General features: G+C 44.3%; 1 protein-coding gene across 5 annotated transcripts in view; it reads left to right on the top strand.

Annotated features, from left to right (window-relative positions):
* Positions 1 to 22,709, top strand: part of ECE1 (endothelin converting enzyme 1) — a 4,237,764-nt gene that overhangs the window by 2,175,043 nt on the left and 2,040,012 nt on the right. For all 5 annotated transcript variants that reach the window (XM_044063171.1, XM_044063172.1, XM_044063170.1 and 2 more), the window contains one exon: positions 6,752 to 6,817. In XM_044063171.1, the coding sequence (XP_043919106.1) occupies positions 6,752 to 6,817 (66 nt within the window). The remainder of the gene's footprint in view (positions 1 to 6,751; positions 6,818 to 22,709) is intronic.

Below are 22,709 nucleotides of genomic sequence, written 5' to 3'. Positions count from 1 at the left end.
CGACACAGGACCCAAGACTTTGATATTCGGGCTGACTGAGGGCAACCTGCCAGGAGATTACCCAAATATAATGACTGCAACAGTGAATACACTCTAACATCTACATTTATGGTAAGTGTACACAGCTGTACTTTATTACAAACACAAGGTGCAGGGTTTGAGTCTCACAAGGGATAATTGGCTAGGCTTAAAATGTTTTGCAAGGGCAGTTAACTTAGTACCAAACTATGAACCTACTTCTGTTATATCACATGAATCTCTATGGACAGTCCCAATTACCCTGCTTATTTGCTTTATCAAACTTCAGACTTTTTGTGTTTTATTGACCTTCTGCAGTCTATTTCTTTCATTGATCTTAATAGGTCTGTCTGTTAAGTGAAGTAACTCTTCTCTTAGCTCTGTTTCTTCCAAGCCGAGGACACATTTTTTGTTTTCTATTTCCTGCTGGCATTCTGTAGAAAGTTCTGTTACATCTTCCTGTGGCACATTCTCTTGAATTTCATCCTGCCATCCATTGCTCTGTCATGAGAACTCACTTGCCTATCACTCCTCAGCATTGACTGCATCTGAGTTTCCTGTTCCTTCCTTTGCTGTCTAGCTTCAACTGAATGTTTATACTAGTTTCTTGTGGAAGCCTCCAAAATATCTTGATATGGCACCTGACCAATTGCTTCCTGTTCCACTGGTTTCCCCTTAGCTTGGATACCCATGCTGTATCCTGATGTGGTGCTTTCTGCATTAGATTTTCTTCACTGAATCCATAACCTCAATTTCTATTTCTTTGACTTCCTTCTCCATTACTAATCTCCTTTTCTACTTTTCTCTTTTTTTTTGTATTGTAAAATTTTCCATGTCCGGATTCCTTTGCTTGTATTTCTCTCCAAATATCTTTGGTGCTGCTCCTTTTGTATTGGTTAATTGTGGTTTCTCCTGTGCATAAATATTGCACTATATTAAATCTTTCTTTCCCATATCTTTTTCAGATGTCTCCTGATCTTCCTGCTTCTCTTTACTTGGAGGACCCCATTGTGCTGTAAAATAATCTGTTAGGCTTTCTGTGTTAAATCCTTCACTTTGCAAGCACTCCATAATTTCAGCTTCTGTTTGTTTAACTTCTACTTTATGAATTTTCTTTTCTGCGTTCCATCTTTTTGATATTATTTTTCTTATTGTGAAGTTTTCCATATCTGGATGCTTTTGCCTGTATTTCTCTTCAAATATCTTTGGGGTGCTGCCTTATTTATATTTATTAATTTGGCCTTTTCATTTGCATAAATATTTCACCATATCAAATCTTTTTCTTTCCCATGTCCAAATTTATTTTTTACACTTTTTAAAAATATCTGTTTTGTTTACATTTTTGCACTTCCTCAGATGCTTCTTTTTCCAAACCAATCAAAAATTCTTGGTCTATATACTGTTTTTCAAAAATCTGTTGCATTAATGAACGCAAATTTTTATTTGAAGCTTATGACAGTTTTTCCTCCGGAAGTATTTTTCTTTTCTCTAATTTATCTTTTAATCTTTGTGTATCTTGTCTGGAAATTCTGGGATTTTTGCATAATAGCAACAATACATAATTTTTTTCATACCCTCAATAGTCCGCTCTATTGTCTTTATGGCTCTTCTTTGCCTATCAGTTTGTGATTTTTGTGAACTGCTACTTCCTTCTACAACAGGGTGGCCATTCTCCCCCTGGGCCTGGCTTGGCCCCATTGTAGGAATGTTTCCGTATTTTGAGGATTCTAAACTGTCATTTTTTTCCATTCCTGGCACCAGTCTGCCTACCAGGATTGGGCACTTTTTTTTTATCCTGGTTCTTGTGCACCCAGCTTTTTTTCAAGTTCTACCCATGATATATGCTATGTAAATACAGTGTATATGTCAGTGTCGTCTTGGTGAGATTTTGTGAAAAGCGGTCCACCTCGTGAAGGTACCCACAAAGACTTGAGGATGAATTCAGTTTCAGCACTACTATTCTCCTTTGGTTGCTGACTTTTCATCTCTCCATTAGGACCCCCTTCTCTCCATTAGGACCCTTTTTTAATTTCTCAAAGTCCCTTGGGTTTCTGATACAATGACGGGAATGGACCCCATTCTTAAGTCAAATTATGATTAAAGTTCATGAAATTAGTATTGTTTCACTCTTTGATGTCCCTCCATATGAGGCTGTTAATGTTGCGTTAGTAAATCTCTGCTGAGACTTTATCTTCCTAGTATTATGTAGCTCACATTCTCTCTTCCCATTCAACTGCAGTCTGTAACAGATGCCTCAGGCCTTGCTTGGGGAGCTGTCTATGGGAATAAAATTGCAGGGTGTTTGCAACAGAACACACACAAGAGGTGTTGACAATAATAAAGGCTCAACTCTGTCTGTGGTCCCTTGGATGTTTACAAATGATGACAGACGTCACGGCAGTAATATGGTACATAACTGGGAGGATCCAGCTCGTACCCTCTGTGCAGATAAGCCATGGTAGCCTGGGATATAGTATTTCAGCACAGTCTCACTCTGCAGGCTTCTTGCATTACATCAGAGCAAACTTTGTGTCAGACAAGCTAAACAGGACCAGAAATGACTCTCATGAATAGAACTCGAATTGAGGGTTTTACAGGATTTGATACAGCTGTGGGGAATGCCACAGATGGATCTGTTCTCCATTCACAGCAAACAACCTGCAACATTTTTTTCCAGAACTCCTTGCAAGCAGGCCTAGAAAACAGATGCATTTTCACTTCCTTGGACAGGAATGTTCTTGTATGCCTTTCCACTGATTTCCAGTGGTGTTATGAAGATTCAGAAGCAACCTCCAAGGGTCACTGGTGACTCTCTCTTCTGGCCCTGGCAACAATGATTATCTCTTCTTTTGGAAATGGCCGGGGTGACTACCCCAAGCTTCCTTGATGACCGGACCTACTCATGCATGACTGGGTTGTTTGCTACACTCCAGTTTGAAACCACTTCAGATGACGTGCCTGAATGATAGAAACTCTATAACCTTTTTAGGTACCTATTTTCTGAATATGTGTAGTGGATGTTAATGGAGGCCAATAAACCTGCTACTAGAAAATCATACATTAGCAAATGGGAAAAATTATTTTTTATTTGAATGAATCCTTCAGTCATGTCTAAGTGGTATATGAATTTACTTTGAGCCAACTTATCCATCTCCCATCTTCTTTCCAGAATCCAAAAATGAGGGAGAATGGAAGGATTCTAGGTACTCTGTTCATAGACTGCTTGGTTAATATCTTGACAAAACTAAAACCTTCAAAAATTTTGAAGATGTGAAAAAGACAACCAGTGTCAAAAATAGTTTGCCAACTGTTTCTCCCATGTTGTTTCCACCTTAAGTCAATTCCCAGCAAGGCCAAAACATGTTCTACTAGGGCATCTGCTTCTTCAGTGGCTTTTTGGAAAGGAGTGGATTGCAGAAGGATTCTACAGGCAGGAATGTGGTCCTTTATGCATACTTTTAAAAAACACTGCAAACTAGACTCCTTTCCAGGTCTACAGCAGGCTTTACTTTGGCTTTTCTCCAGGGTCTCCTGGACCTTCATCATTGTTCCTCTAAAACTTTCTAAGCTTTGGATTTCAACTAGTATAGTTTTAGCTACTGCAGCATTCAACTAATCAACATAGAGTTGAGAAAGTAAATTATCGTAACAGATGCTTAGAAATGTATCACTGGTGCAGTAGCCATTCCCTCCCTCCATCTCTTCTATTTTTTTGTATGATTTTCATTGCCAGGTTCACAGCACTGATTTAATACATCTAGCATGGACCTGTTTCAGGGTTCTAGCCTCCCTTCATTTGGCATGAAGGCTCTGAAGGACTTGGCAACCAGAGTATTTGTTTTCTCATTGATCTTCTCAAGTTTCCAGTGATCTGGGCACATGGAAGGTGCCTGTAAGCCATGGAAGCTGACCGGCTGTTATATCCTAGGCAGAATGTAATTCGTATAGCTTACATTATTGTAGCAGTGATCTATTAAAGGATCTACTGTTATGCTGAGTTGTCTTACCAACTGTACTTTTTTTTTAAATGGCAAATAATCAGGAGTTTTTCTCTACCAATGTAACAAGTATTAAATAGGGAATTTAGTAAGAGATGTCAGGCATAATGTGAACATTCAGAATTGTTAGGAATGTTTGGAGAGGTCCTTCTGAAATGCAAGAATGGAATGAGGAGGGGGAAAGCAGCATATTACTGGGACTAACTACTTTGTGAGTATCTGAAAGTACTTCACATAGTGTCGTGGAGCTAATGAATGTACTGCCATAGAGTGTCGTGGAGCTAAGGAATGTACTGCCATAGAGTGTCATAGAGCTAAGGAGTGTACTGCCATAGAGTGTCGTGAAACTAAGGAATGTACTGCCATAGAGTGTCGTGGAGCTAAGGAATGTACTGCCATAGAGTGTCGTGGAGCTAAGGAATGTACTGCCATAGAGTGTCGTGGAGCTAAGGAATGTACTGTCATAGAGTGTCATGGAGCTAAGGAATGTACTGCCATAGAGTGTCGTGGAGCTAAGGAATGTACTGCCATAGAGTGTCGTGGAGCTAAGAATGTACTGCCATATAGTGTCGTGGAGCTAAGAATGTACTGCCATATAGTGTCGTGGAGCTAAGGAATGTACTGCCATAGAGTGTCGTGGAGCTAAGGAATGTACTGCCATAGAGTGTCGTGGAGCTAAGGAATGTACTGCCATAGAGTGTCGTGGAGCTAAGGAATGTACTGCCATAGAGTGTCGTGGAGCTAAGGAATGTACTGCCATAGAGTGTCGTGGAGCTAAGGAATGTACTGCCATAGAGTGTCGTGGAGCTAAGGAATGTACTGCCATAGAGTGTCGTGGAGCTAAGGAATGTACTGCCATAGAGTGTCGTGGAGCTAAGGAATGTACTGCCATAGAGTGTCGTGGAGCTAAGGAATGTACTGCCATAGAGTGTCGTGGAGCTAAGGAATGTACTGCCATACAGTGTCGTGGAGCTAAGGAATGTACTGCCATACAGTGTCGTGGAGCTAAGGAATGTACTGCCATACAGTGTCGTGGAGCTAAGGAATGTACTGCCATAGTGTCATGGAGCTAAGGAATGTACTGCCATAGAGTGTCATGGAGCTAAGGAATGTACTGCCAAACTGGGTGCTGCAGAAAGGAATCTATCTCGGAAAGCAGCATATTTATTTATTTATTTATTTACATTTGTTGACTGGGAGTGTCCGACTGGACGTAGGTCCATTTTTAGCGGAGGCCTGTGGAGAAAAGCTCCACAGTTAAAATAAACAGACAGTAGTTACATTGGATTACATAGCGATTAACAATTTAACATAGCAATTATTACAAACATATTTACAGATGAAGAACATAGTATATTAGTAGACAACTAGAATCTTTATCTGCGAAATACATAACAGACATTAACAAATGTTACAAAAAGAAGTTCCTGCTGTATAAGTACTAGGCTTATGAGCATCTGAGCTTGCTATAATCAAGGTAGTTAGTGGAGTGGAAAGAAAGGTAGTGGTTGGATGGGGGTGGGTGATATTAGAGTGGGAGTTGCAAGGGCATAGCCAGCATGTTTTTAGGTGCGCTTTTAGTAAAGTTTTGAAGTTGGTGCATGATGGTACGGAGGTAATTGTGGGTGGGAAGGAGTTCCATAATTTGGCTATGGCACAAGAGAATAGTGCTTCACCAGCAGAATTATTGGCTTTAGTGATCTGCAAGTGATTTTTGTTGCTTGATCTTAGTGGTCTGGTGGTGCGATAGGGTTGGAGTAGATTCTGGAGGGATGGGACAAGTTAGTGGATGTTTTACTAGTTTGTGGGCGAGTGATAGTTGATACCATTGAAGGAGGTGAGGGAGTTCATACCAGCCCAGTTCAGCAAGTGAGAGAGAGTGGTGACTACGGTAGGATGCTCCTGTGGCGAATTTGGCGATTTTGTTGTAGCAGGTCTCTAGCTTGTTTATATATTACTGGGACTAACTACTTTGTGAGTATCTGAAAGTACTTCACATAGAGTGCCGTGAAGCTAAGGAATGTATTGCCAAATTGGGTGCTGCAGAAAGGAATCTGTCTCTAACATGCCAGCTTGAATGTCTCTCGAGAGAGGGGTGAGTGGAGGTATAATGCTATATCCACTTAAAGGGCACTCTCTTCAGAGGTTTACTGTTGCCATTGTGTGTTGTGTTGCATTACATTTCAGTCATGGACTTATAGAAGTCAGAAAACTGATTACAGTGGGTGATGTAACAGAACCCTGTGAGTCTCTTCATTCCTGTCTGCGAATCTGTCTAAGCTGTGCGTCTAGAAAAAGTGCCCCTCAGTGGCTCCTCCGGGTCTGCAGCTACTGTTTCCTGAGGGGAAGTCAGCCTTTGTATGCCAATTTCTCTTCTGCTGGATAATCTGAATGTAGCCAATTTGGAGCGAGTGCCATAGGTGGTGAGCTAGCATGTACACCCCCCCCCACCCCAAGATGGGTGAGCTGTTAATAGCTGCTCACTCTCAGCTTGGGTCAAAGTAAAGTATGTCTTGAGAACAGATACATTGTAAGAGCCAAGAACTTTTAACCAGAGAACCAAAGTACAGTGAGGTGAAAAATATAATTAATTAGTAGAAATGATACTATGACATGAATATGTTGAGTTCAGTCACCAGAAATTGTCAAAAGCTTGTAAATGTTTTGAAGTATTTTAACCCTAAAATGTGTAGACTAAACACTTAACTACCACCTTGTGTATTTTCTTTCTGCAGGTGGACCAGTCTGGCCTTGGTTTACCGTCCAGAGATTTTTATCTGAACAGAACTCTGAATGAAAAAGTAAGTGTTTTCCATTTTTCTGTGCTTGGTGAAGAAGTATCCCTTTAACAGTAAAATGTCTGTAAAAAATATAAATAAAGTTAACCAATGTAAACTGAGAGGAGCATTTGTCTGCTGCCAATGTTAGCTGTAACCACCATATGTTATGTCTGGGGGGGGGGGGTGTATTGTCTGCCTCAGTTCCTTGCCTCAAGATGATTATTTCCAACCAATCCTAATGTGATCTTTTTCCAGGTGGATCCTCAGCTGCTTAAGTAGTTCAGACCTTGAGTATTGCTAAAGGATGGTCAGAGAGAGATTAGACTTTTAAGCTGTATGCCTATGGTGCCTTCATTCTAGTGCACCGCTCTCTCATTCGACATGTGGTATGTACAAGAGTAAGCCATGTGTGTGCTCCTTGGTGAACCGCCTGTGCAGTCCTTCAATGATGTCTTACCCTCACTATGCCCATGGTCTCCTTCAGGTGTCATTTGGCTGGATCATAATGTCCACAGTGGGACAGATACTGACATCGGCCAACTCACAACACATCCAGCATCCCACATTCATCACTGAAGTTGGTGTCCAGTGGGGCATATGGGTTTGTCTTACCTCTATGCTGAAGGGAAGCCTTTAATCTTATCAGTGTGGCAAATGCATGTGTGTATCATTTTCACTCCACCAGTAGTTTTTATGCCATATGGGTTATATCCTGCACAGGATACAGCAACCTTGCAGCTTCACAAAGCTGTGGCTCCCTCCCACACCTTCATTCCGACTGCTAATTGGACGACCCAGCGGAGGGAAATGAGCAGCCAGAGTGAAGAAATCTTAAGTATTTTCTTGACGTGTTGAGAGGAAGCAGGTTTGAGGTTCTTCAAGAAAAATTATCCATGAAGCTTCATTTATAGCAGATAAGTCCCCACAGGGGAGCCTTTCCACACACAGATTGTTGCCTTTTTAAGAAACTGTATAATCTGATGTTATTAGTCTTTGTTTTATCCTTGACGGATGGGTTCGGTTCTGATATCTGACCTGACTCAGCCATCACTGCAGATCCACACCAGCCAAAACTCTCGAGCTTCACCTCTACCCACATATCCTCTCTCACATTTATGTCCGATCTTGTTTGCCACTTTCCAAAATGGTCATGATTTGCCACTGCTCTCGAGTCTTCAGTGGTTTAGGTAAATTGTTTTCCTTTTATTTCTCAGCGATTCCTTTCTCTCTTCTTTATGGCTATACCTTAATTTTTCATACACGTAGTGTAGCTTTATAGTATCATTGTTGATATTCTTTCCCTTTACCTGTCTATTTGCCTTAACTTTCATCACTGATAGTTTCCCCTCCCTTGTTTCTTGATAGTTCTCACCCCTTTCCCATACACGTTTGTTTACTTTCTCTGACTATCATTTTGTTTTTTCTTCCCCGTCTTTCTCTTTTAAAAGAAACAAAAAATCTCTCTTCCACTCTGCTAGTATCTTCTAAATCTTTTTTGTGCAAGTATAAGTGGCTGTCTTCCAGCCGTATCTCCTTTTGTTGGCATGGGTGTGAAGGGTAAGGGCCCCTATGGCTTTAAGAAATGCCAAAAGTGTGGCCACAAAATTCCTTTGTCAGATTTCCATTCTTTGTGCACCTGTTGCTTAGGTCTCAACCATTTACAAGAGGACTGCAGCAGATGTCATGTATTTAGCCATCAAGCCCTTGTTGAAAGATAAACTTATTTTTAAAGGTTTGCTTCCCTTAGCATTTATCTTCTGTGGACAAATCAAAACTTGGCTTTTCCTCTCCTTTGTCCTCATCTTCAGTGGAGAAAGGAAATAAGTCTCTCAGTTCTGACCTCCCCATTGGTTCCGAAAGTAAAGAAATTTAAACCCTCTATTCCAAAATTTGTCTACGGAGCTTCAGGCCTCTGCCTCTAAACCATCGGTGTCAGCAACTACTCCAGCACCAATTCCTATCTCAGGTCCTTCAACTTTGAAGGCCCTAGTGCAGGAAACAATTACTGTTTCACCTACCATAACTAAAGATATTTTTCCTAGGATGACTTATTCACCTTCAGTTGACCCCTTCGCTGGAGAGATTCCATAAGATTTTCTGCAGAGGCTTAAGTCCCCTTCAACTTCATCTATCCACTCCCCCAAAACTCATTCTGAACTTGACATGGAGAAGTTGGTGAATACAATTTTATGGGCTAGAGGACTTTCAGGCCCCTTTTCAGTTTCAACCTATTCAGGTCTTGGAACAGAAACTTCTTTTACCCCATTAACTGTACAGGGTCCTGAGTTCAAGACTTGCAGAAGCTGTTTGGGGTTGGGAGGGTGGCCTAATGGTTAAGGTGTTTGCCTTATAAACACAAGGTGCAGGGTTTGAGTCTCACAAGGGATAATTGGCTAGGCTTACAATGGCAGTTATCCTAGTACTAACCTATGAACTACTCCTCTGACCTCCCTCAAGTTCTTAGTTGTCTGATCCAGATGTCCTGGCACCAACTGTACTGGCTTCAGAGAGATTCACATCTTAGGAAGTGGTAGTTCCCCTTACTCTTTGGTGGCTTTGGAAGCGGAGACCTGCAAGAGCTACCCTGTTGGATCTGGGGGCAGGTCTCAACTCCAGAGTTTTGGAGCCATTTCTTCTTTTTTGGGCTTCAATCTGAGTTAGTTTGGCACCGACTTCTGATTCGAGGATCCGTTCTTCGGAGCGGGGAGTGACCCCTGTCCTGAGGCAGTCTATCTCTGTTCCGAAGCTCCCTTACTTCTTTGGGGTGGGGCCAGCTTTCGAGGTTGTGGAGAGAGCCCTCTCACTTATGGTGACTCAGTTGGCACCTCCCCATAAGAACATTCTCAGGCTATGGACAGATTTGGGAAGTGGGTCTACATTTCATTGACCATTGCTATAAGGTCCTTGAATTTTTTGGCACACTTCATGAGACTCCCAACGGGATCTGATTAAGGAATTGTCAGATACCCTAATGGGATCTCTAGCTGTGGGAGTCCAAGAGAAAGTGGTTTCCCAGCTAGCTACCTTAGAGTCTTGTCTAATTTGTCCATGAGGCTAATCGCACGTACAGTCAAAGGGACTTCCAGAGTAGCAGGCACAGGCATGTACCCATAAGAGGACATACCTGGATGTGCCTATGTGACTTTGTGAAATCATTCAAGTCTTTTTTTGTCAAAGCTCCCTTTGATGGGACATCCTTGTTTGGCACTAAGGTGAATGAGACTTTATCCAGGTGTGAGAAGGACAGCTAGACCCCGTCTGCTATGGGAGTACATTTCTCCAACCCCTAGAGGTCCTTTTCTAGGAACCAAAGGAGTTGCAGAAAACTGTGGTTCAAAAAATCTCAAGGGCCTTTCCAAGACATAAGTGGAGGCATTTTTCCCAGGGGCAGAAAGGGGAACCAAAATGGAAAATTCCATCCTTGCAGCAGAGGTGTTCTGCAAAACCAGGGCTTCAGAGATTCCTTCCAGCAAGCCCTTTCAGCACTCCTGAAGGGCCACCTGATTGTCCTCCTCTGGAGGCAGTTTGGGGGATGCTTGTCCTTGCACCCAAACACCCGGCTAAACATAAGAGATTCCTGGGTGCAGCAGATTGTATCGAGAGGGTATATCATTCCCTCTCTGATGTCCTCATTCTGGTTTGCCGATGGGTTACAGATCCGATCCTCTGATCCAAATCGGTCATCTTCTACAGACTTCATTTTCCAGGCTCAAGCTCCTTCCTTACCCACAATCCTCTGCCCGTAGCCCAACCTCCTCAGATCTCATTTGCTGCCAGTGGGTACAGACGTGGTTATTAGCACTTGAGCAGTTGTCTTTTTCTATACTCTGTTTCTTAGATTTCTTTTATTTATGTTTAGGGTAGATACACTCTTAATATTATTCTTTAGCTAAGCTTCTTCCCTGTCCTTTCAGTGTTTACAAGGTGCGTTAGGGCTCCTTTTCTCTCTTCTACCTCCTTCTCCCTTTTTGGGATTCAGCCCTTCTTTCCTCCTTTCTAAAATGTGAAGTATAAAAATATATCTTTTTCAGTACGGGTAATTGTACGGGTTTTAAAAGGTGCGCCAAGTGAGAGAGAGAAATTCCACACTCAGACACACGTGATGTGTTTATTGTTTAAAGCCATCTCACCTGGATTCCCCTTGTAGTATCTGTGAAGGGTTTAATCCAGGAGCCATCCAGGAAAGAAAGAAATAAGCTGATTTTAAAGGGCCTTATGCCCACGTCTCTGTCTTCACTAGGGGTTCAACCCTCCCCAATGGAAACTCCATTACAAGGAGTCCAGTGCATTTTCAGAGCCTCTTGCTAAAGTTCCAATGGATTTGGCTTTGAGGTCATTGGCGCCAACTCCTTTGTCATCTCAGTCAGATTCAATAGATTTGATGGCTCTGAGTGAGCCCTTCAACGACCTTGGATCCGAGCTTTCATACAACCCCTCAGTTCCATAGGTCTCCAGATCTGCAGTACTCTACTTGTTCTCCTGGGAGATCTGTTACTTCCATTTCTCCTACAGTTCCCTCAAAGATTTTGCAGACCCCAGGCACTCCCATCTTTCTTCAGTGGCTTCTTCCAGATCTTATAGAAGCCTGTATGATGATGTAGACAAGATGATAAGATCTAATCAAGGCTCAGATTCAGATGGGGGTACTTCCACATCAATTGCCTCGTGGGTCAGAGACGCTTCTTTCACCTTTTTCTCCTTCTCCGATCCATGTTTTGGAGCCTCAGGACAGTAGTCTTCTGAGAGATTCGGGGATGGATTAGAGGGCTCTTGTTACTTTGCAGACTGTCACCTTGACTGCCTCTGCTCAGAGGTCTTCGGATCAGAGTGAGTCCTGGATCTGGGATGTTGTATTCAGATCCGAGGAGTGAGGTTTGGCTCCAGTATTTTGGGATCAGCCTCCACCCTTGAAAGCACAGGTCCAGTTCTATCTGGGAGTCGAGGTTCTAGTGAACTTCCTCAGTCTTCTTCGGGCGCTCCAGCTCCTAGGGAGTTTGGTGGGGTTTCTTTGGGACCGTCTGCTTTCCGGGTTATAGAAAAAGCTTTCTCTGTTAGAGTGCTAGACCTTCTGACTTCTGCTCTTCCGCTGTGTGCGTACTTCAGATCTGGGCCTTCGATCTACCATTTCTGTACACAGTCAGCCTGCCTCCAAGGACCTCCAGTCTGTTCTGCCTGAGGTGGTCCCTTCCTTTTCTGACAACTCCTCTCCTGAATATCACATGGAAGAGACGCTATGGAAGAGGACATGCAATGGGAGACACTCTGACTCCCCTGTGGAGTCCCTTACTGAGGATACCGACTACGATGAAGGAGATGGGCCTCCTAGATCACCACCAGACGATGTATCTTTCGCAGACATGTTGGAGATTTTAAAGTTAAGAGTTGGCTAGTCTTCCAAAAACCCCTCTTTAGAGGAGTCTGTATTCTTGGAGGCCTTCGGGTGGGACCATCTACATCCTGGGTAGTTCCCCCTGTGGGAGATCTTATAGACCTTGTTTCCTGTACCAAAGCGACTGGATAAAATTATTTCTCCCCCGGAGGACCGCACTTTTTGGAGTAAGGGCATCCCAGTTGAAGCTATGGTGGTGGCAGCTGCTACCAAGAAAGAGCTCTCCCAGCAGTGCTTGACTGTCCATCCACCAAACAGGTAGTCCAGAGTGCTGGACAGATTCGGAAAGCACGCTTTTGCTTTAGTAACATTTTCGCTGAGAGCAGTCAATTTTGCCTTCAGAGACCTGGTTAATAAAGAAGACTCTGAATCCTTGGTGGAGTCCATGCCTGAGGAGGAGTTAGATAAGATTTCTCCTAAGCTAACCACTCTTACTTCCATAGCAAATTCTTCCATGACGCTTGTTCCTCACTCAGCAGAAGGCTCTTCAAGGGCAGCCATTAGCGGCATTGTGATATGTCAACATGCTTGGATGCGGTTTTGTGATTTCACAGAGTCCTTTAAGGCGTCTGTTGTCAATGCCCCTTTGATGGTTCAGTGTTTGGACCATCAGTCAAGGACATCCTGACCCGCAGTGAGCAAGAAGGTAAGACCTTGTCTGCCATAAGAATTGTTTTCCACCCCTCAACGAACCTACTTCAGGAATCGGAGGGCCTATGAAGACTTGGTTCCGTAAATCGCAAGGATGTCCTTCTGTTCCCATGTTGCAGTATTCATACTGTGGGATTTCCAGCCCCCAGGCGACCAGACATTTGCTCCTATACAAAATCTTAAGCCTGGCTGCTGTAGGTGCATGGGACGTTGCATACAGGGCCATAAACCAAGAAGTATAAATGTGATGTCTGCACGCACAGACCTTGGAACTTTTCAGCTGCAGATGACATTACCTTCAACCGCTTTGTTCCTATGTCCGAAGATAAGTACCCCATTGGGGTTTGCCTTTTCATACTTGAGCTTTAGCTTGGTTGCTGTAGTTTTCTCTAACTGATGTTGGAGAGAAAGAGTAAATGTAGCTGTGGGTGCCAAATTCCACACAAACTCCCACAGCCACTGTATTTTGCTTTGGTAAAGAGCACAACCATAAGGCCTGCTCTGTTTGCCAATCCTTTGTACCCAAGACCTTACACAGCCGTCTGGCCACGTTAAATCTGTTTCTAGAGAACGTTTCATGCTTAGATTGGATCCCGAGTTGGCCGCCCAAGCTGAACAGTCTCAGAAGAAGGCCAACGTTCGCAGGCCTTCTCCAGATGCCGCTCCGCATTCGGATGTTGTGCCAACTACTGTTCTAGTGGCTGAGGGACACCCAATTAATCCGAGGGTTCTGATGGCTCCTCTGGAAAAGGCCATGTCAGTACCCACCGAAAGCACGTCAATGGAGTTGATTCAGACGTCAGACATTACTGACATCAAGGGGGAACCATCACTTGACCGGCCAACTGAGACATTTCCTACTCCAGCGCAGGCCTCCGTTACCCTTCCTACCTGGACACACACTCCTACTAAAAGGAAGCAGAAAACCAAGTACTTGAGCCAAACGCCTCAAGCAGCCCCAGACTGGGAATCCTCCACTGCTTCTTTGATGCAGGCCTTCATGGCACTTAGGCCTACAGGCCCGACTCCCACTAGGATCCCTGTGCTGAGTCCTAGGTCGGCCTCTGCCTCCTCCCTGCCTTTAACCTCTACTCAGCAAGCAGTTAATCAGGAAGACCCAGACCAGTCTTACTTCTCCTCTGAGGAATGCGTCTCCTATGTCTTTCTCAGATTGCCTCCCCCATAGACTGTTACTCACATGAAGAGGACTCCATTGAAGGAGACTCCCCACCTAAGGACTTATTTGGGGAGTCTATTTCAAAAATGAAAGAGTATTTCAAGTGGGATACTTCTTTAGTCTCTGAAACCCAGAAGAGATACTTTGAGCTTCTACAGCTTGATTCCCCTTCACCATCAGCCATCTCTCCAGTACTGCCAGCTGTCTTGGATGCTTTCCTTTCTGTGTCCAAGAACCCAGACTTTCAACCTCCTACCTCTAAGAGGCCAGATAGGTTTTACAAAGTCCCTGATGACTACAAGTTCCTAATAAAACCACCCTTGGTCGACCCAGCAGTTATTGCAGAATCCCCAGTCAGACAGTCTAGGCAATTGCCTTTTGCTTCCCTACTGCCATCCGATAAAAATAGCAAAACCATGGAAAGAATGGGGAAAAAAGGTATACGCCTCCTCTGCCCTAGCTTTCGAGCTGTAAACTACGAAACTCACATGAAGTATGCCCTGGACCTGGTTTCTCATGCCACCACTTTGTTGGCTACCAGCCCTGACTGTCCAGCCAAATCTGACATTTCCTCAAAATTGTCCCTGGCCATCCAAGTAGCCAGGCACTCTATCCACTGAAGCTATGATGCAGCAGAAGCAGCTGCCAGATCTGCTGCCACTGCATCAGCCTTGCTGAGATACTCCTGGCTCAGACTACAACCTCTGCCAGATGACTTTAAAGCCAAGATCATGGATGACCCTTCTGGATAACAACTTTCTATTGGGCAAAAATGCTGCAGAACTTTTTAAAAACATGCAAGAAAAAAGCAAGGAACTGCAGGACATTAAGCACTTGCTGGTGTCCCCAGTGCCCAGATACTACAGGAACTACCCAGCCAAAACATCCTTTCTCAGAAGGGCCCCTTCCACCTCTAGTCTACTGCCAGACCACGTAGGGGATCTGTGAAACAACCTTATCCCAGACCACCTCATCTGCAACAACCCAACAAACGGTCCTTTCTGGATAGAGGGGGTCTCTCCTCCATGTGACTCCCTTACCCAAGTGCCCCTGTCCACCCGCCTTACTCAATGCCTACCCTTCTGGAAAACAATCACTACAAATCTGTGGGTTCTCTCCATCATCCAAAAAGGATACTTTCTTTCCTGGAAAGAAAAACTTAGACCGGTAAGGATTCTTTTCCCTCCCAAAAATCAGCTCCCTCTACTTCCTCCCATCCTGCAGGAACTAGTGTTTCAAGGAACCACAGAACCAATTCCCTCAGGACAGGAGGGACGAGGCTTCTACTCTCGCCTTTTCTTAGTTTCAAAAAAGGATGGCTCCTGGAGACCAATCCTGGACCTCTCATACCTAAACCCATTTTTACAGGTCCCCTCCTTCAAGATGCTCTCCCTTTAAACTCTTTTACCCCTCATCCCATCTCAAGCCTTCATGGTCAATCTAGACCTAAAAGATGCATACCTGCACATCCTAGTCCGACCATCCCACAGGAAGTTCCTATGCTTCTCTGGGCCCTCTTCTCATTTTCCATTTACTGCATTACCTTTTGGCTTGTGTACGGCACCCAGAGTTTTTACCAAGTGCTTAGCCCCAGCCATCGCCCATTGCAGAACCAAGGGAATACAAATCTACCCTTACTTGGACGACATTCTCATTTTGGCAGAATCTGATTCCACCCTTCTGGAAAATCTCAGATTCACCATGTCCCTTCTAAACAACCTGGATTTCACCCTCAACTTCCAAAAATCCTCTCTCCTCCTACAACAGGATAAGGCTTTCCTAAAGTGCAGAATTAGAACAGATCTCAAGATATCCTTCTTACCACCAGACAAGGTTCTATCCCTCTGTTCCCATTTTCTCTGTCTATTGACAGAATCACACCTAACTACCAGACGGTTTCTGAAAACTGTAGGTCTTATGGCTGCCACCATCATAATGCTCCCACTAGCAAGGATGCACATGAGGAAATTCCAATGGTACTTAAAGAATGTTTGCTCACAGAGCCAACGACCTGTAGACACTCATCCCCCCTTCTGCCCTGTCTAAAATCAGAGCTGAAGTGGTGGAGTCAGCAGGTTTCCAACAACCAAGGAATTCCTATGCAGCTCCCTCCCACTTCTTAATTTATGCACACAGTTGCATCAGACCTAGAATGGGGAGCAACCCTGCAGGGCTACAGGGTACAACAATGCTGGTCCCCTGCCCTGCCAAAACAGCACACCGATGCCATGGAAATGGCAGCTGTTCTACTAGCTCTAAAAGTCTTCCTTCCCATGCTGCAACCGGAGATTCTCCACATTGTCACAGACAACACTACTGTCATGTGGTACCTAAACAAACTGGGAGGGACAAAGGTATACCAGTTATGCCGGATCACCATGCTAATCTGGGAAGTTGCAGCAAAACGCAACTTTTCCTGAAAGCTTCATACATCCACCTCAGGAAAACAAGCAAGCGGACTTGTTCAGCAGAACCATCTCTCTGCAACACGAGTGGATGTTGCACAGGGATACCTACACATAGTCCACCAGTGGGGCACACCACAAATGGATCTGTTTGCCTCCCCCAGAACAGACAACTGAACAATTTTTGCAGCAGGACTCACTCACCACTAGCCTGGAGAGTGGATGCCTTCAGTTTTTCATGGCAGGGAATGTACCTATACTCCTTCCCTTCCCTCTAATTCAGAGAGTCGTCCTGAAAATCAACAACCAAAAATCTTGCTGGTAACTCCCTATTGGCCAAGGCAAGACTGGTTCCCCTGTCTGTTTTCACTAGCCAAGGGCAGTCACCACAAGTTACCCCACAAGGTGGACCTGTTAACTCAACAACCGGGATCCCTCCTGCACCCGCAGTTGTCTTTACTGCAGTTAACTCTGTGGGCGATCGACTTTTGATCCCTTTTAGGCAACACCACACAGAAGACGTGCTGTCAGTCCTGAGGGAGGCTAGGAAACCAGCTACTAGAAAAAACTACTTGTCTAAATGGCAGAGATTATCAAAATGGTTTTCTCTGAGTAACAAGGACCCATTTCAGGCAGATCCTCCCCTGGTCCTGAACTACACATGTGGACTCATTAAGGAGGGACTAGCTTACTCTTCTGGCAAAGTCCATCTCTCAGCCATTTCTGCATGCTTACTTTTACAGCCATCTCTTCTTCCCAGACTGGATGGAAAACTTTTCCTGAGAGGGGTCTTGCACATCAGACCACCAAGAAAGCCCATCCCTCATACCTGGGACCTCAGCTTCGTGCTAGAAAAGCTTACCTTATTCCCTTTTGAGCCTGCCAGTACAGCATCTCTTCAGATGTGCACATGGAAAACCATCCAATTAGTGGCCATTGTCCCTACTAGAAGAGTGTCTGAATTGCAGACCCTGATGTCCGGACCTCCTTACATCACCTTCCACAGTGACAGGGTTACCCTACGCACTAACCCCTCCTTTATGCCCACAGTAGTTAACGAATTATCCTTAAACCATTCTATTCACCTACCCACCTTCTTCCCTTCCCCTACTAACTCCGTGGAGAGGATTCTCCTTTCCTTTGATGTACATAGGCAATGGAGATTCCCCTTGGACAAAACCAAGTCTCACAGAAAATCTGACCTTCTTTCCATACCAGGGCCTTGGATAAGGCAGTTTCCAAACAAACTATCTCGTCCTGGATCAGAAAAATCTATCCTTTTCTGCTACTCTCATCATCACAAACCATTGCCTCAAGGAGTGCGAATGCATTCTGCCAGAGGCATGGCTACCTCTAAGGCCTTCATAAACGGACTAGACACAGCTTCCATCATGGAGGCAGCCACCTGGTCCACAGTCCGTACCGTCACTAAGTACTACAAGGTGGACCAGGTTTCTAGAGCCAGGGCAGGATTTGCCAGAGCAATCCTACAAGGATTCCTAAAATTCTCCACCTCGGCCTCCTCCCAAAATTCCTTCCTGCTGTGGTATTCTCCCACAGTGTGAATACTGCAACATGGGAATAGAAGGACATAGAATAGTTTTGTAAAAAATCTTACTATAACCATAGATGTCCTTCTCTTCCATGTTGCAGTATTCCTTCCCACCCTCCACCCCCCTGATGTCATCTATCTCCTCTGGTGTATCCCCTCACTGCAGGCATTTTTCTACAGCCCTACAGGGACATTTGCTTTTGCTTCTCCTTGGCCTTATAATCTCTTCTCTGGGCTTCAAGATGTTCTTCGTGTTTCACTGTTGCAGTCATTACATTTGGTAATCTGCCAGCAGGTTGCCCTCAGTCGGCCTGAATAACCAAGTCTGTTGCTGTCTCCTCTTCCATGATGTCAGGTCGTCAGGGGTATAAAACATGCAGCCGACGCCATTTTAATCAGTCTTTCTTGCCGCGTGGTGCCCGAAGCAGAAGCAGTTAGCAAGTACTGGTTGGCCGACTCCTGAAATTTTAATTTTCGAGTTTCAGAACCAAAGTCTTCAAACTAAAGCGAAGTACTCCATTGGGGAAACTTTTTCTTGCTCCTTACCGATGTCAGTAAAAGGTAATAATTGCATTAGTTGTGGGAGGCAATTACCGCATAAGGATTTTCATTTGTACTGTATTCCTTGCCTAGGCCCACCTTGCTGTCGGTTTTGTGCTAAATTTAACCAATGCATTATTAAGCATCTGTATATTTTTGCTTCTAAATATTTTGGTTCAAGATTTAACTACCCTGAAATGTCATTGGTTAGCAATCCGACTACCGGAGTTCACAAAACACGCAAGGAAAAAGACAGAGACAGACCGTTGAGGTCCAAAACCGATGACGAAGCTTCTTCTAAGCCAGTTGCCAGCTCGCCTGTACTCCGTGAGGTGCTTTCGCAGCCCCTGATACCCGCTACCTTTGAGTCGCAGGCCTCTACCGAGACCCATTCGGAGTCCGGTATGCCGTGAGATTCTGCAAGTATTGAACCCGTGGATGTCTCTCCCTTGGATGAGTCCGGAGCCGCTGAGCGGGCACTGGCTTCTGAGGGTGTTTTCAGGCCTCAACATTTTTATATTAAACCGACACCATCATCAAAAACAAGGCCAAAACCAACTTCTCTGTCTAAAAAAATGAAGCATGAGCCACGTGCTCAGGCCCCTATGCCTAAAAAACAAATGATCAAAATGGCTGAGGATTTAATTACCTTGATCAGGGGTTCCCAACCCCTGCTAAGAGGCCTAGGCAAGGCACTGATTATGAATCTTCAGATCAAGTTTCCATTTCTTCTGATTCCTCTTCTGATCAGGAATTTTCTATTCCACCGTGAGGACTTTGATGCCAAAGAATCCATCCCTTCTGCTTCTCCTGAGGATCTCTCTTTTGGAGAGACTGTGCATACTTTAAGGGAACATTTTCATTGGGAGTGTCAGGATTTCTCAGAATCAAAAAAGAGGCTTTAGGGATGGTCTTCCTCAGCATAGGTTTTTGGCAACACCTCCTGTATTGGACATTGTTGATGTGTTCTCGGAATCCAGCATGGCTCCTGATTCCCTGCCTCTGGCTCCTAGTAAGCCAGACAGATATTACAGGGTTCCTGACTCCCACAAATTTCTTTTCAAAAATCCTGCTGATGATCCTGAGACTATTTCTCAGGGTCCCAAGGGTGTTAAGGTTTCTTCAGCCATAAAGCCTACCCCTTCTGATAGAGATTCCAGGGCGCTGGATAGATGGGGATAGAAGGTTTGTACATCTGCAACCTAGGCAATCAGGGCTTTAAACTGCCATTTTCATATGCTTAAATATCAACAGCATATTATGGGCTTACTGAAACAGAAAATGATGCTGATTTTTGATTGTGTGGAAAATAGTTACAGGATTTATTGCATTCAGCAGAGCAGGTTGGAAAGCATACTTTGCAATGTGGTTTTGATTCCTTGGAGGCCTCCTGCAGGGCTGCCGTAACTGGATCTGTGATAAGAAGGCATGCCTGGCTCAAGGAGCAAAATCTGCCTGATCATGTTAAAGCTAAATTGTTGGATGCCCCTTTACAGCGTGACAGTCTGTTTGGTAATAAGGCAGAAGAGGTTTTAAAGAAAATGGAAGACAAAGCTAAATCTATGCAAATTGTAAAAGATTTTTTGCAAGGGCGGCCATCCAGGTTCAGTAGGCACTGGCCAACTAAGAATTGGTCCTTTCCTGTGTCCAACAGAGCCACTCAGGGCAAACCTAGGTGCTCCAAAGGCTCCAGATAACCATCACAGGGATCTTACAGGTCAAAGCAATGGGATGCTTCCACCTCCAAATCTGGAGGTAACAAAGCACAACCCTACAGTAAGCAGTCTCAATGACTTTCCTCTGCCATCTGCAAGCACTTATCTTTTGGCAGCCCCCTTGGGGGGAAACGTAGCACTTCATGCTCAAAATTGGCAGTTAATTACCCAGGACAAGTGGGTATTAAACATAGTATCCCAGGGGCACATATTTCATTTCCCCACGTTGCCAATTCCAAACGGATGGCCAGATCTGCCACCAAACCAGTGGGCAGGGGCCCAGAAACAAGTCATGTCCCTCATGGATATGGGGGCTGTTCAACCAGTACCAGAAAAGAGAAAAGGACAAGGATTTTATTCAAGACTTTTCCTGGTAGACAGAAAAGACCAATCATGGCGTCCAATTCTGGACTTATCAATTTTAAACACGTTTCTGGACATTCCAAAATTCAAAATGCTGACTTTACAACAGCTATTGCCCATGCTAGGTAAGAATGCCTGGTTGGTAACCTAGACTTGAGGCATACCTGCATATCCCAATAAGGAAATCTTGCAGAGGATACCTCCGCTTCAAAGCAGGCTTTTTGCATTACCAATTCTCTGCACTGCCCTTTGGCTTAACTACTGCGCCCAGGGTCTTTACAAAGTGCCTGGAACCAGTAATTGCATTTTGCAGACAAAGAAACATTCAAATTTATCCTTAGCTGGATGATTCTCATTCAGGCAGAGGACAAGGACACACTCTTCTTCAACATCTGGCATTTGTAAAAAGGCTTCTAGCATGCCTAGGGTACACCATAAACGAAAAGAAATCACAACTGGTACCCTCTCAAATAATAACATTCCTGGGTGCAAGCTTGAATACAACTGCCCAGATGGCTTACCTCATGCCAGACAAATACAGTTGACAACATACTTCAAACAAATGGCAACAAAAACCCAGATATCTGTAAGACAAATTCTGCAGGCTTTGGGGTTCATGGCATCCTGCATTCTACTAATTCCATATGCGAGACTGCATATGAGGAAACTTCAATGGTATCTAAAATGTTTTTGGAGTCAATATTGTCACAGCCTGGAAACAATGATTCCTCGAATTCCCTGCCTGCAACAGGAGTTTCTTTGATGGGCAGAGACATGTCACCAAAACTAGAGACCGTCATTTATTTTACCCCCTGCCACCCAGACCCTAACTACAGATGCATCAGACTATGCTTGGGGGGCCCTCCTGGTGCATTCAGGGCAAATGGAGCCCAAACCAAATGCATCTACATATCAACCAGAAAGAAATGCTAGCTGTTCAGAATGCTCTGACAGCTTTCAAGGACTTCCTTCATTCAGGACAACTACTGATAAAGACTGACAACACCACAGTTATCTGGTACATAAACAAGCAGGGGGGTACCCACTCCTACCCCTTTGCAAACTAGCCATGGCCTTGGGGAACACAGCCTTGACTTACCAAATGAATCTTCAAGCTCAATTCCTGTCGGGAAAGCAAAATACTCTGGCAGACGACCTAAGCAGAAATCTTATGTACCCGCACGAATGGAAACTGGATCCACAAATCTTCAGCATGTTAATACAAAAATGGGGAAGCCCAGACATAGATCTATCAGTTGGACAAATTCTGCACAAGAATCCATCAGTAAAAATCATGGAAAGTGGATGCTCTATCCTTCAGCCGGAAAAACCTATCAGTCTATGCCTTTCCCCCTCTGCCTCTACTCTCCAAGGTCTTTCTAAAAGTCAGACAGGAAGAACCAAAAATGATTCAAATCGCTCCGGACTGGCCTCGCCAACACTGGTACCCACTTCTAAGGAATATGTCACACCTTCCTCCATGGTACTTGCATCAAACACCTCACCTATTGTCTCAGCAGAACTATCAATTTCTGCATACTTAGCTCCAAACTCTGAATCTTGCAGCATGGCTACTCAACTAATTTCACCAGTCACATCTCTCAGTAAACCTGTGATGGATGTCATTTTCTAGGCCAGAAGGCCTAGTACTAGAAAATCTTATGCTGATAAATGGAAGAGATTCTGTGCTTGGAACCAAGCACAAGGAACAGAGACAGCAAATCCCAATATTCCTCAGACTTTGCAATACCTAACTGAGATGCTTCACAAGGGCCTGTCATTTTCTTCAATAAAACTCCATGCCTCTGCCATCTCGTCTCATTACAACACAGAGCCTCCTCTCTTTTCTCATCCCCTGCTAAAACAGTACCTCAGAGGGGCCAAAGATTTAAGGCCTCCCAGGAGAGCGCCAACTCCTGCATGGGACCTCAATTTTGTGCTGGAAAAACTCACCCTGCCTCCTTTTGAACCAGCAGCTACTGCGGATATAAATTTCTGACTTGGAAGACGGCCTTTTTTTTTTGGCAGTCACTTCAGCTAGAAGGGTTTCAGAACTACAAGCTCTCATGACAGTGGAGCCTTTCATTATTTTTTACCCGGACAGGGTGGCCCTCAGGACCA

The sequence above is a fragment of the Protopterus annectens genome, chromosome 2.part1, assembly GCF_019279795.1.
Source record: "Protopterus annectens isolate FY-2018-M chromosome 2.part1, PAN1.0, whole genome shotgun sequence".
In the NCBI taxonomy this organism is placed as follows: domain Eukaryota; kingdom Metazoa; phylum Chordata; order Ceratodontiformes; family Protopteridae; genus Protopterus; species Protopterus annectens.
Note: the sequence above shows the minus strand (reverse complement) of the source record. Positions and strands in the feature narration are given on the sequence as shown.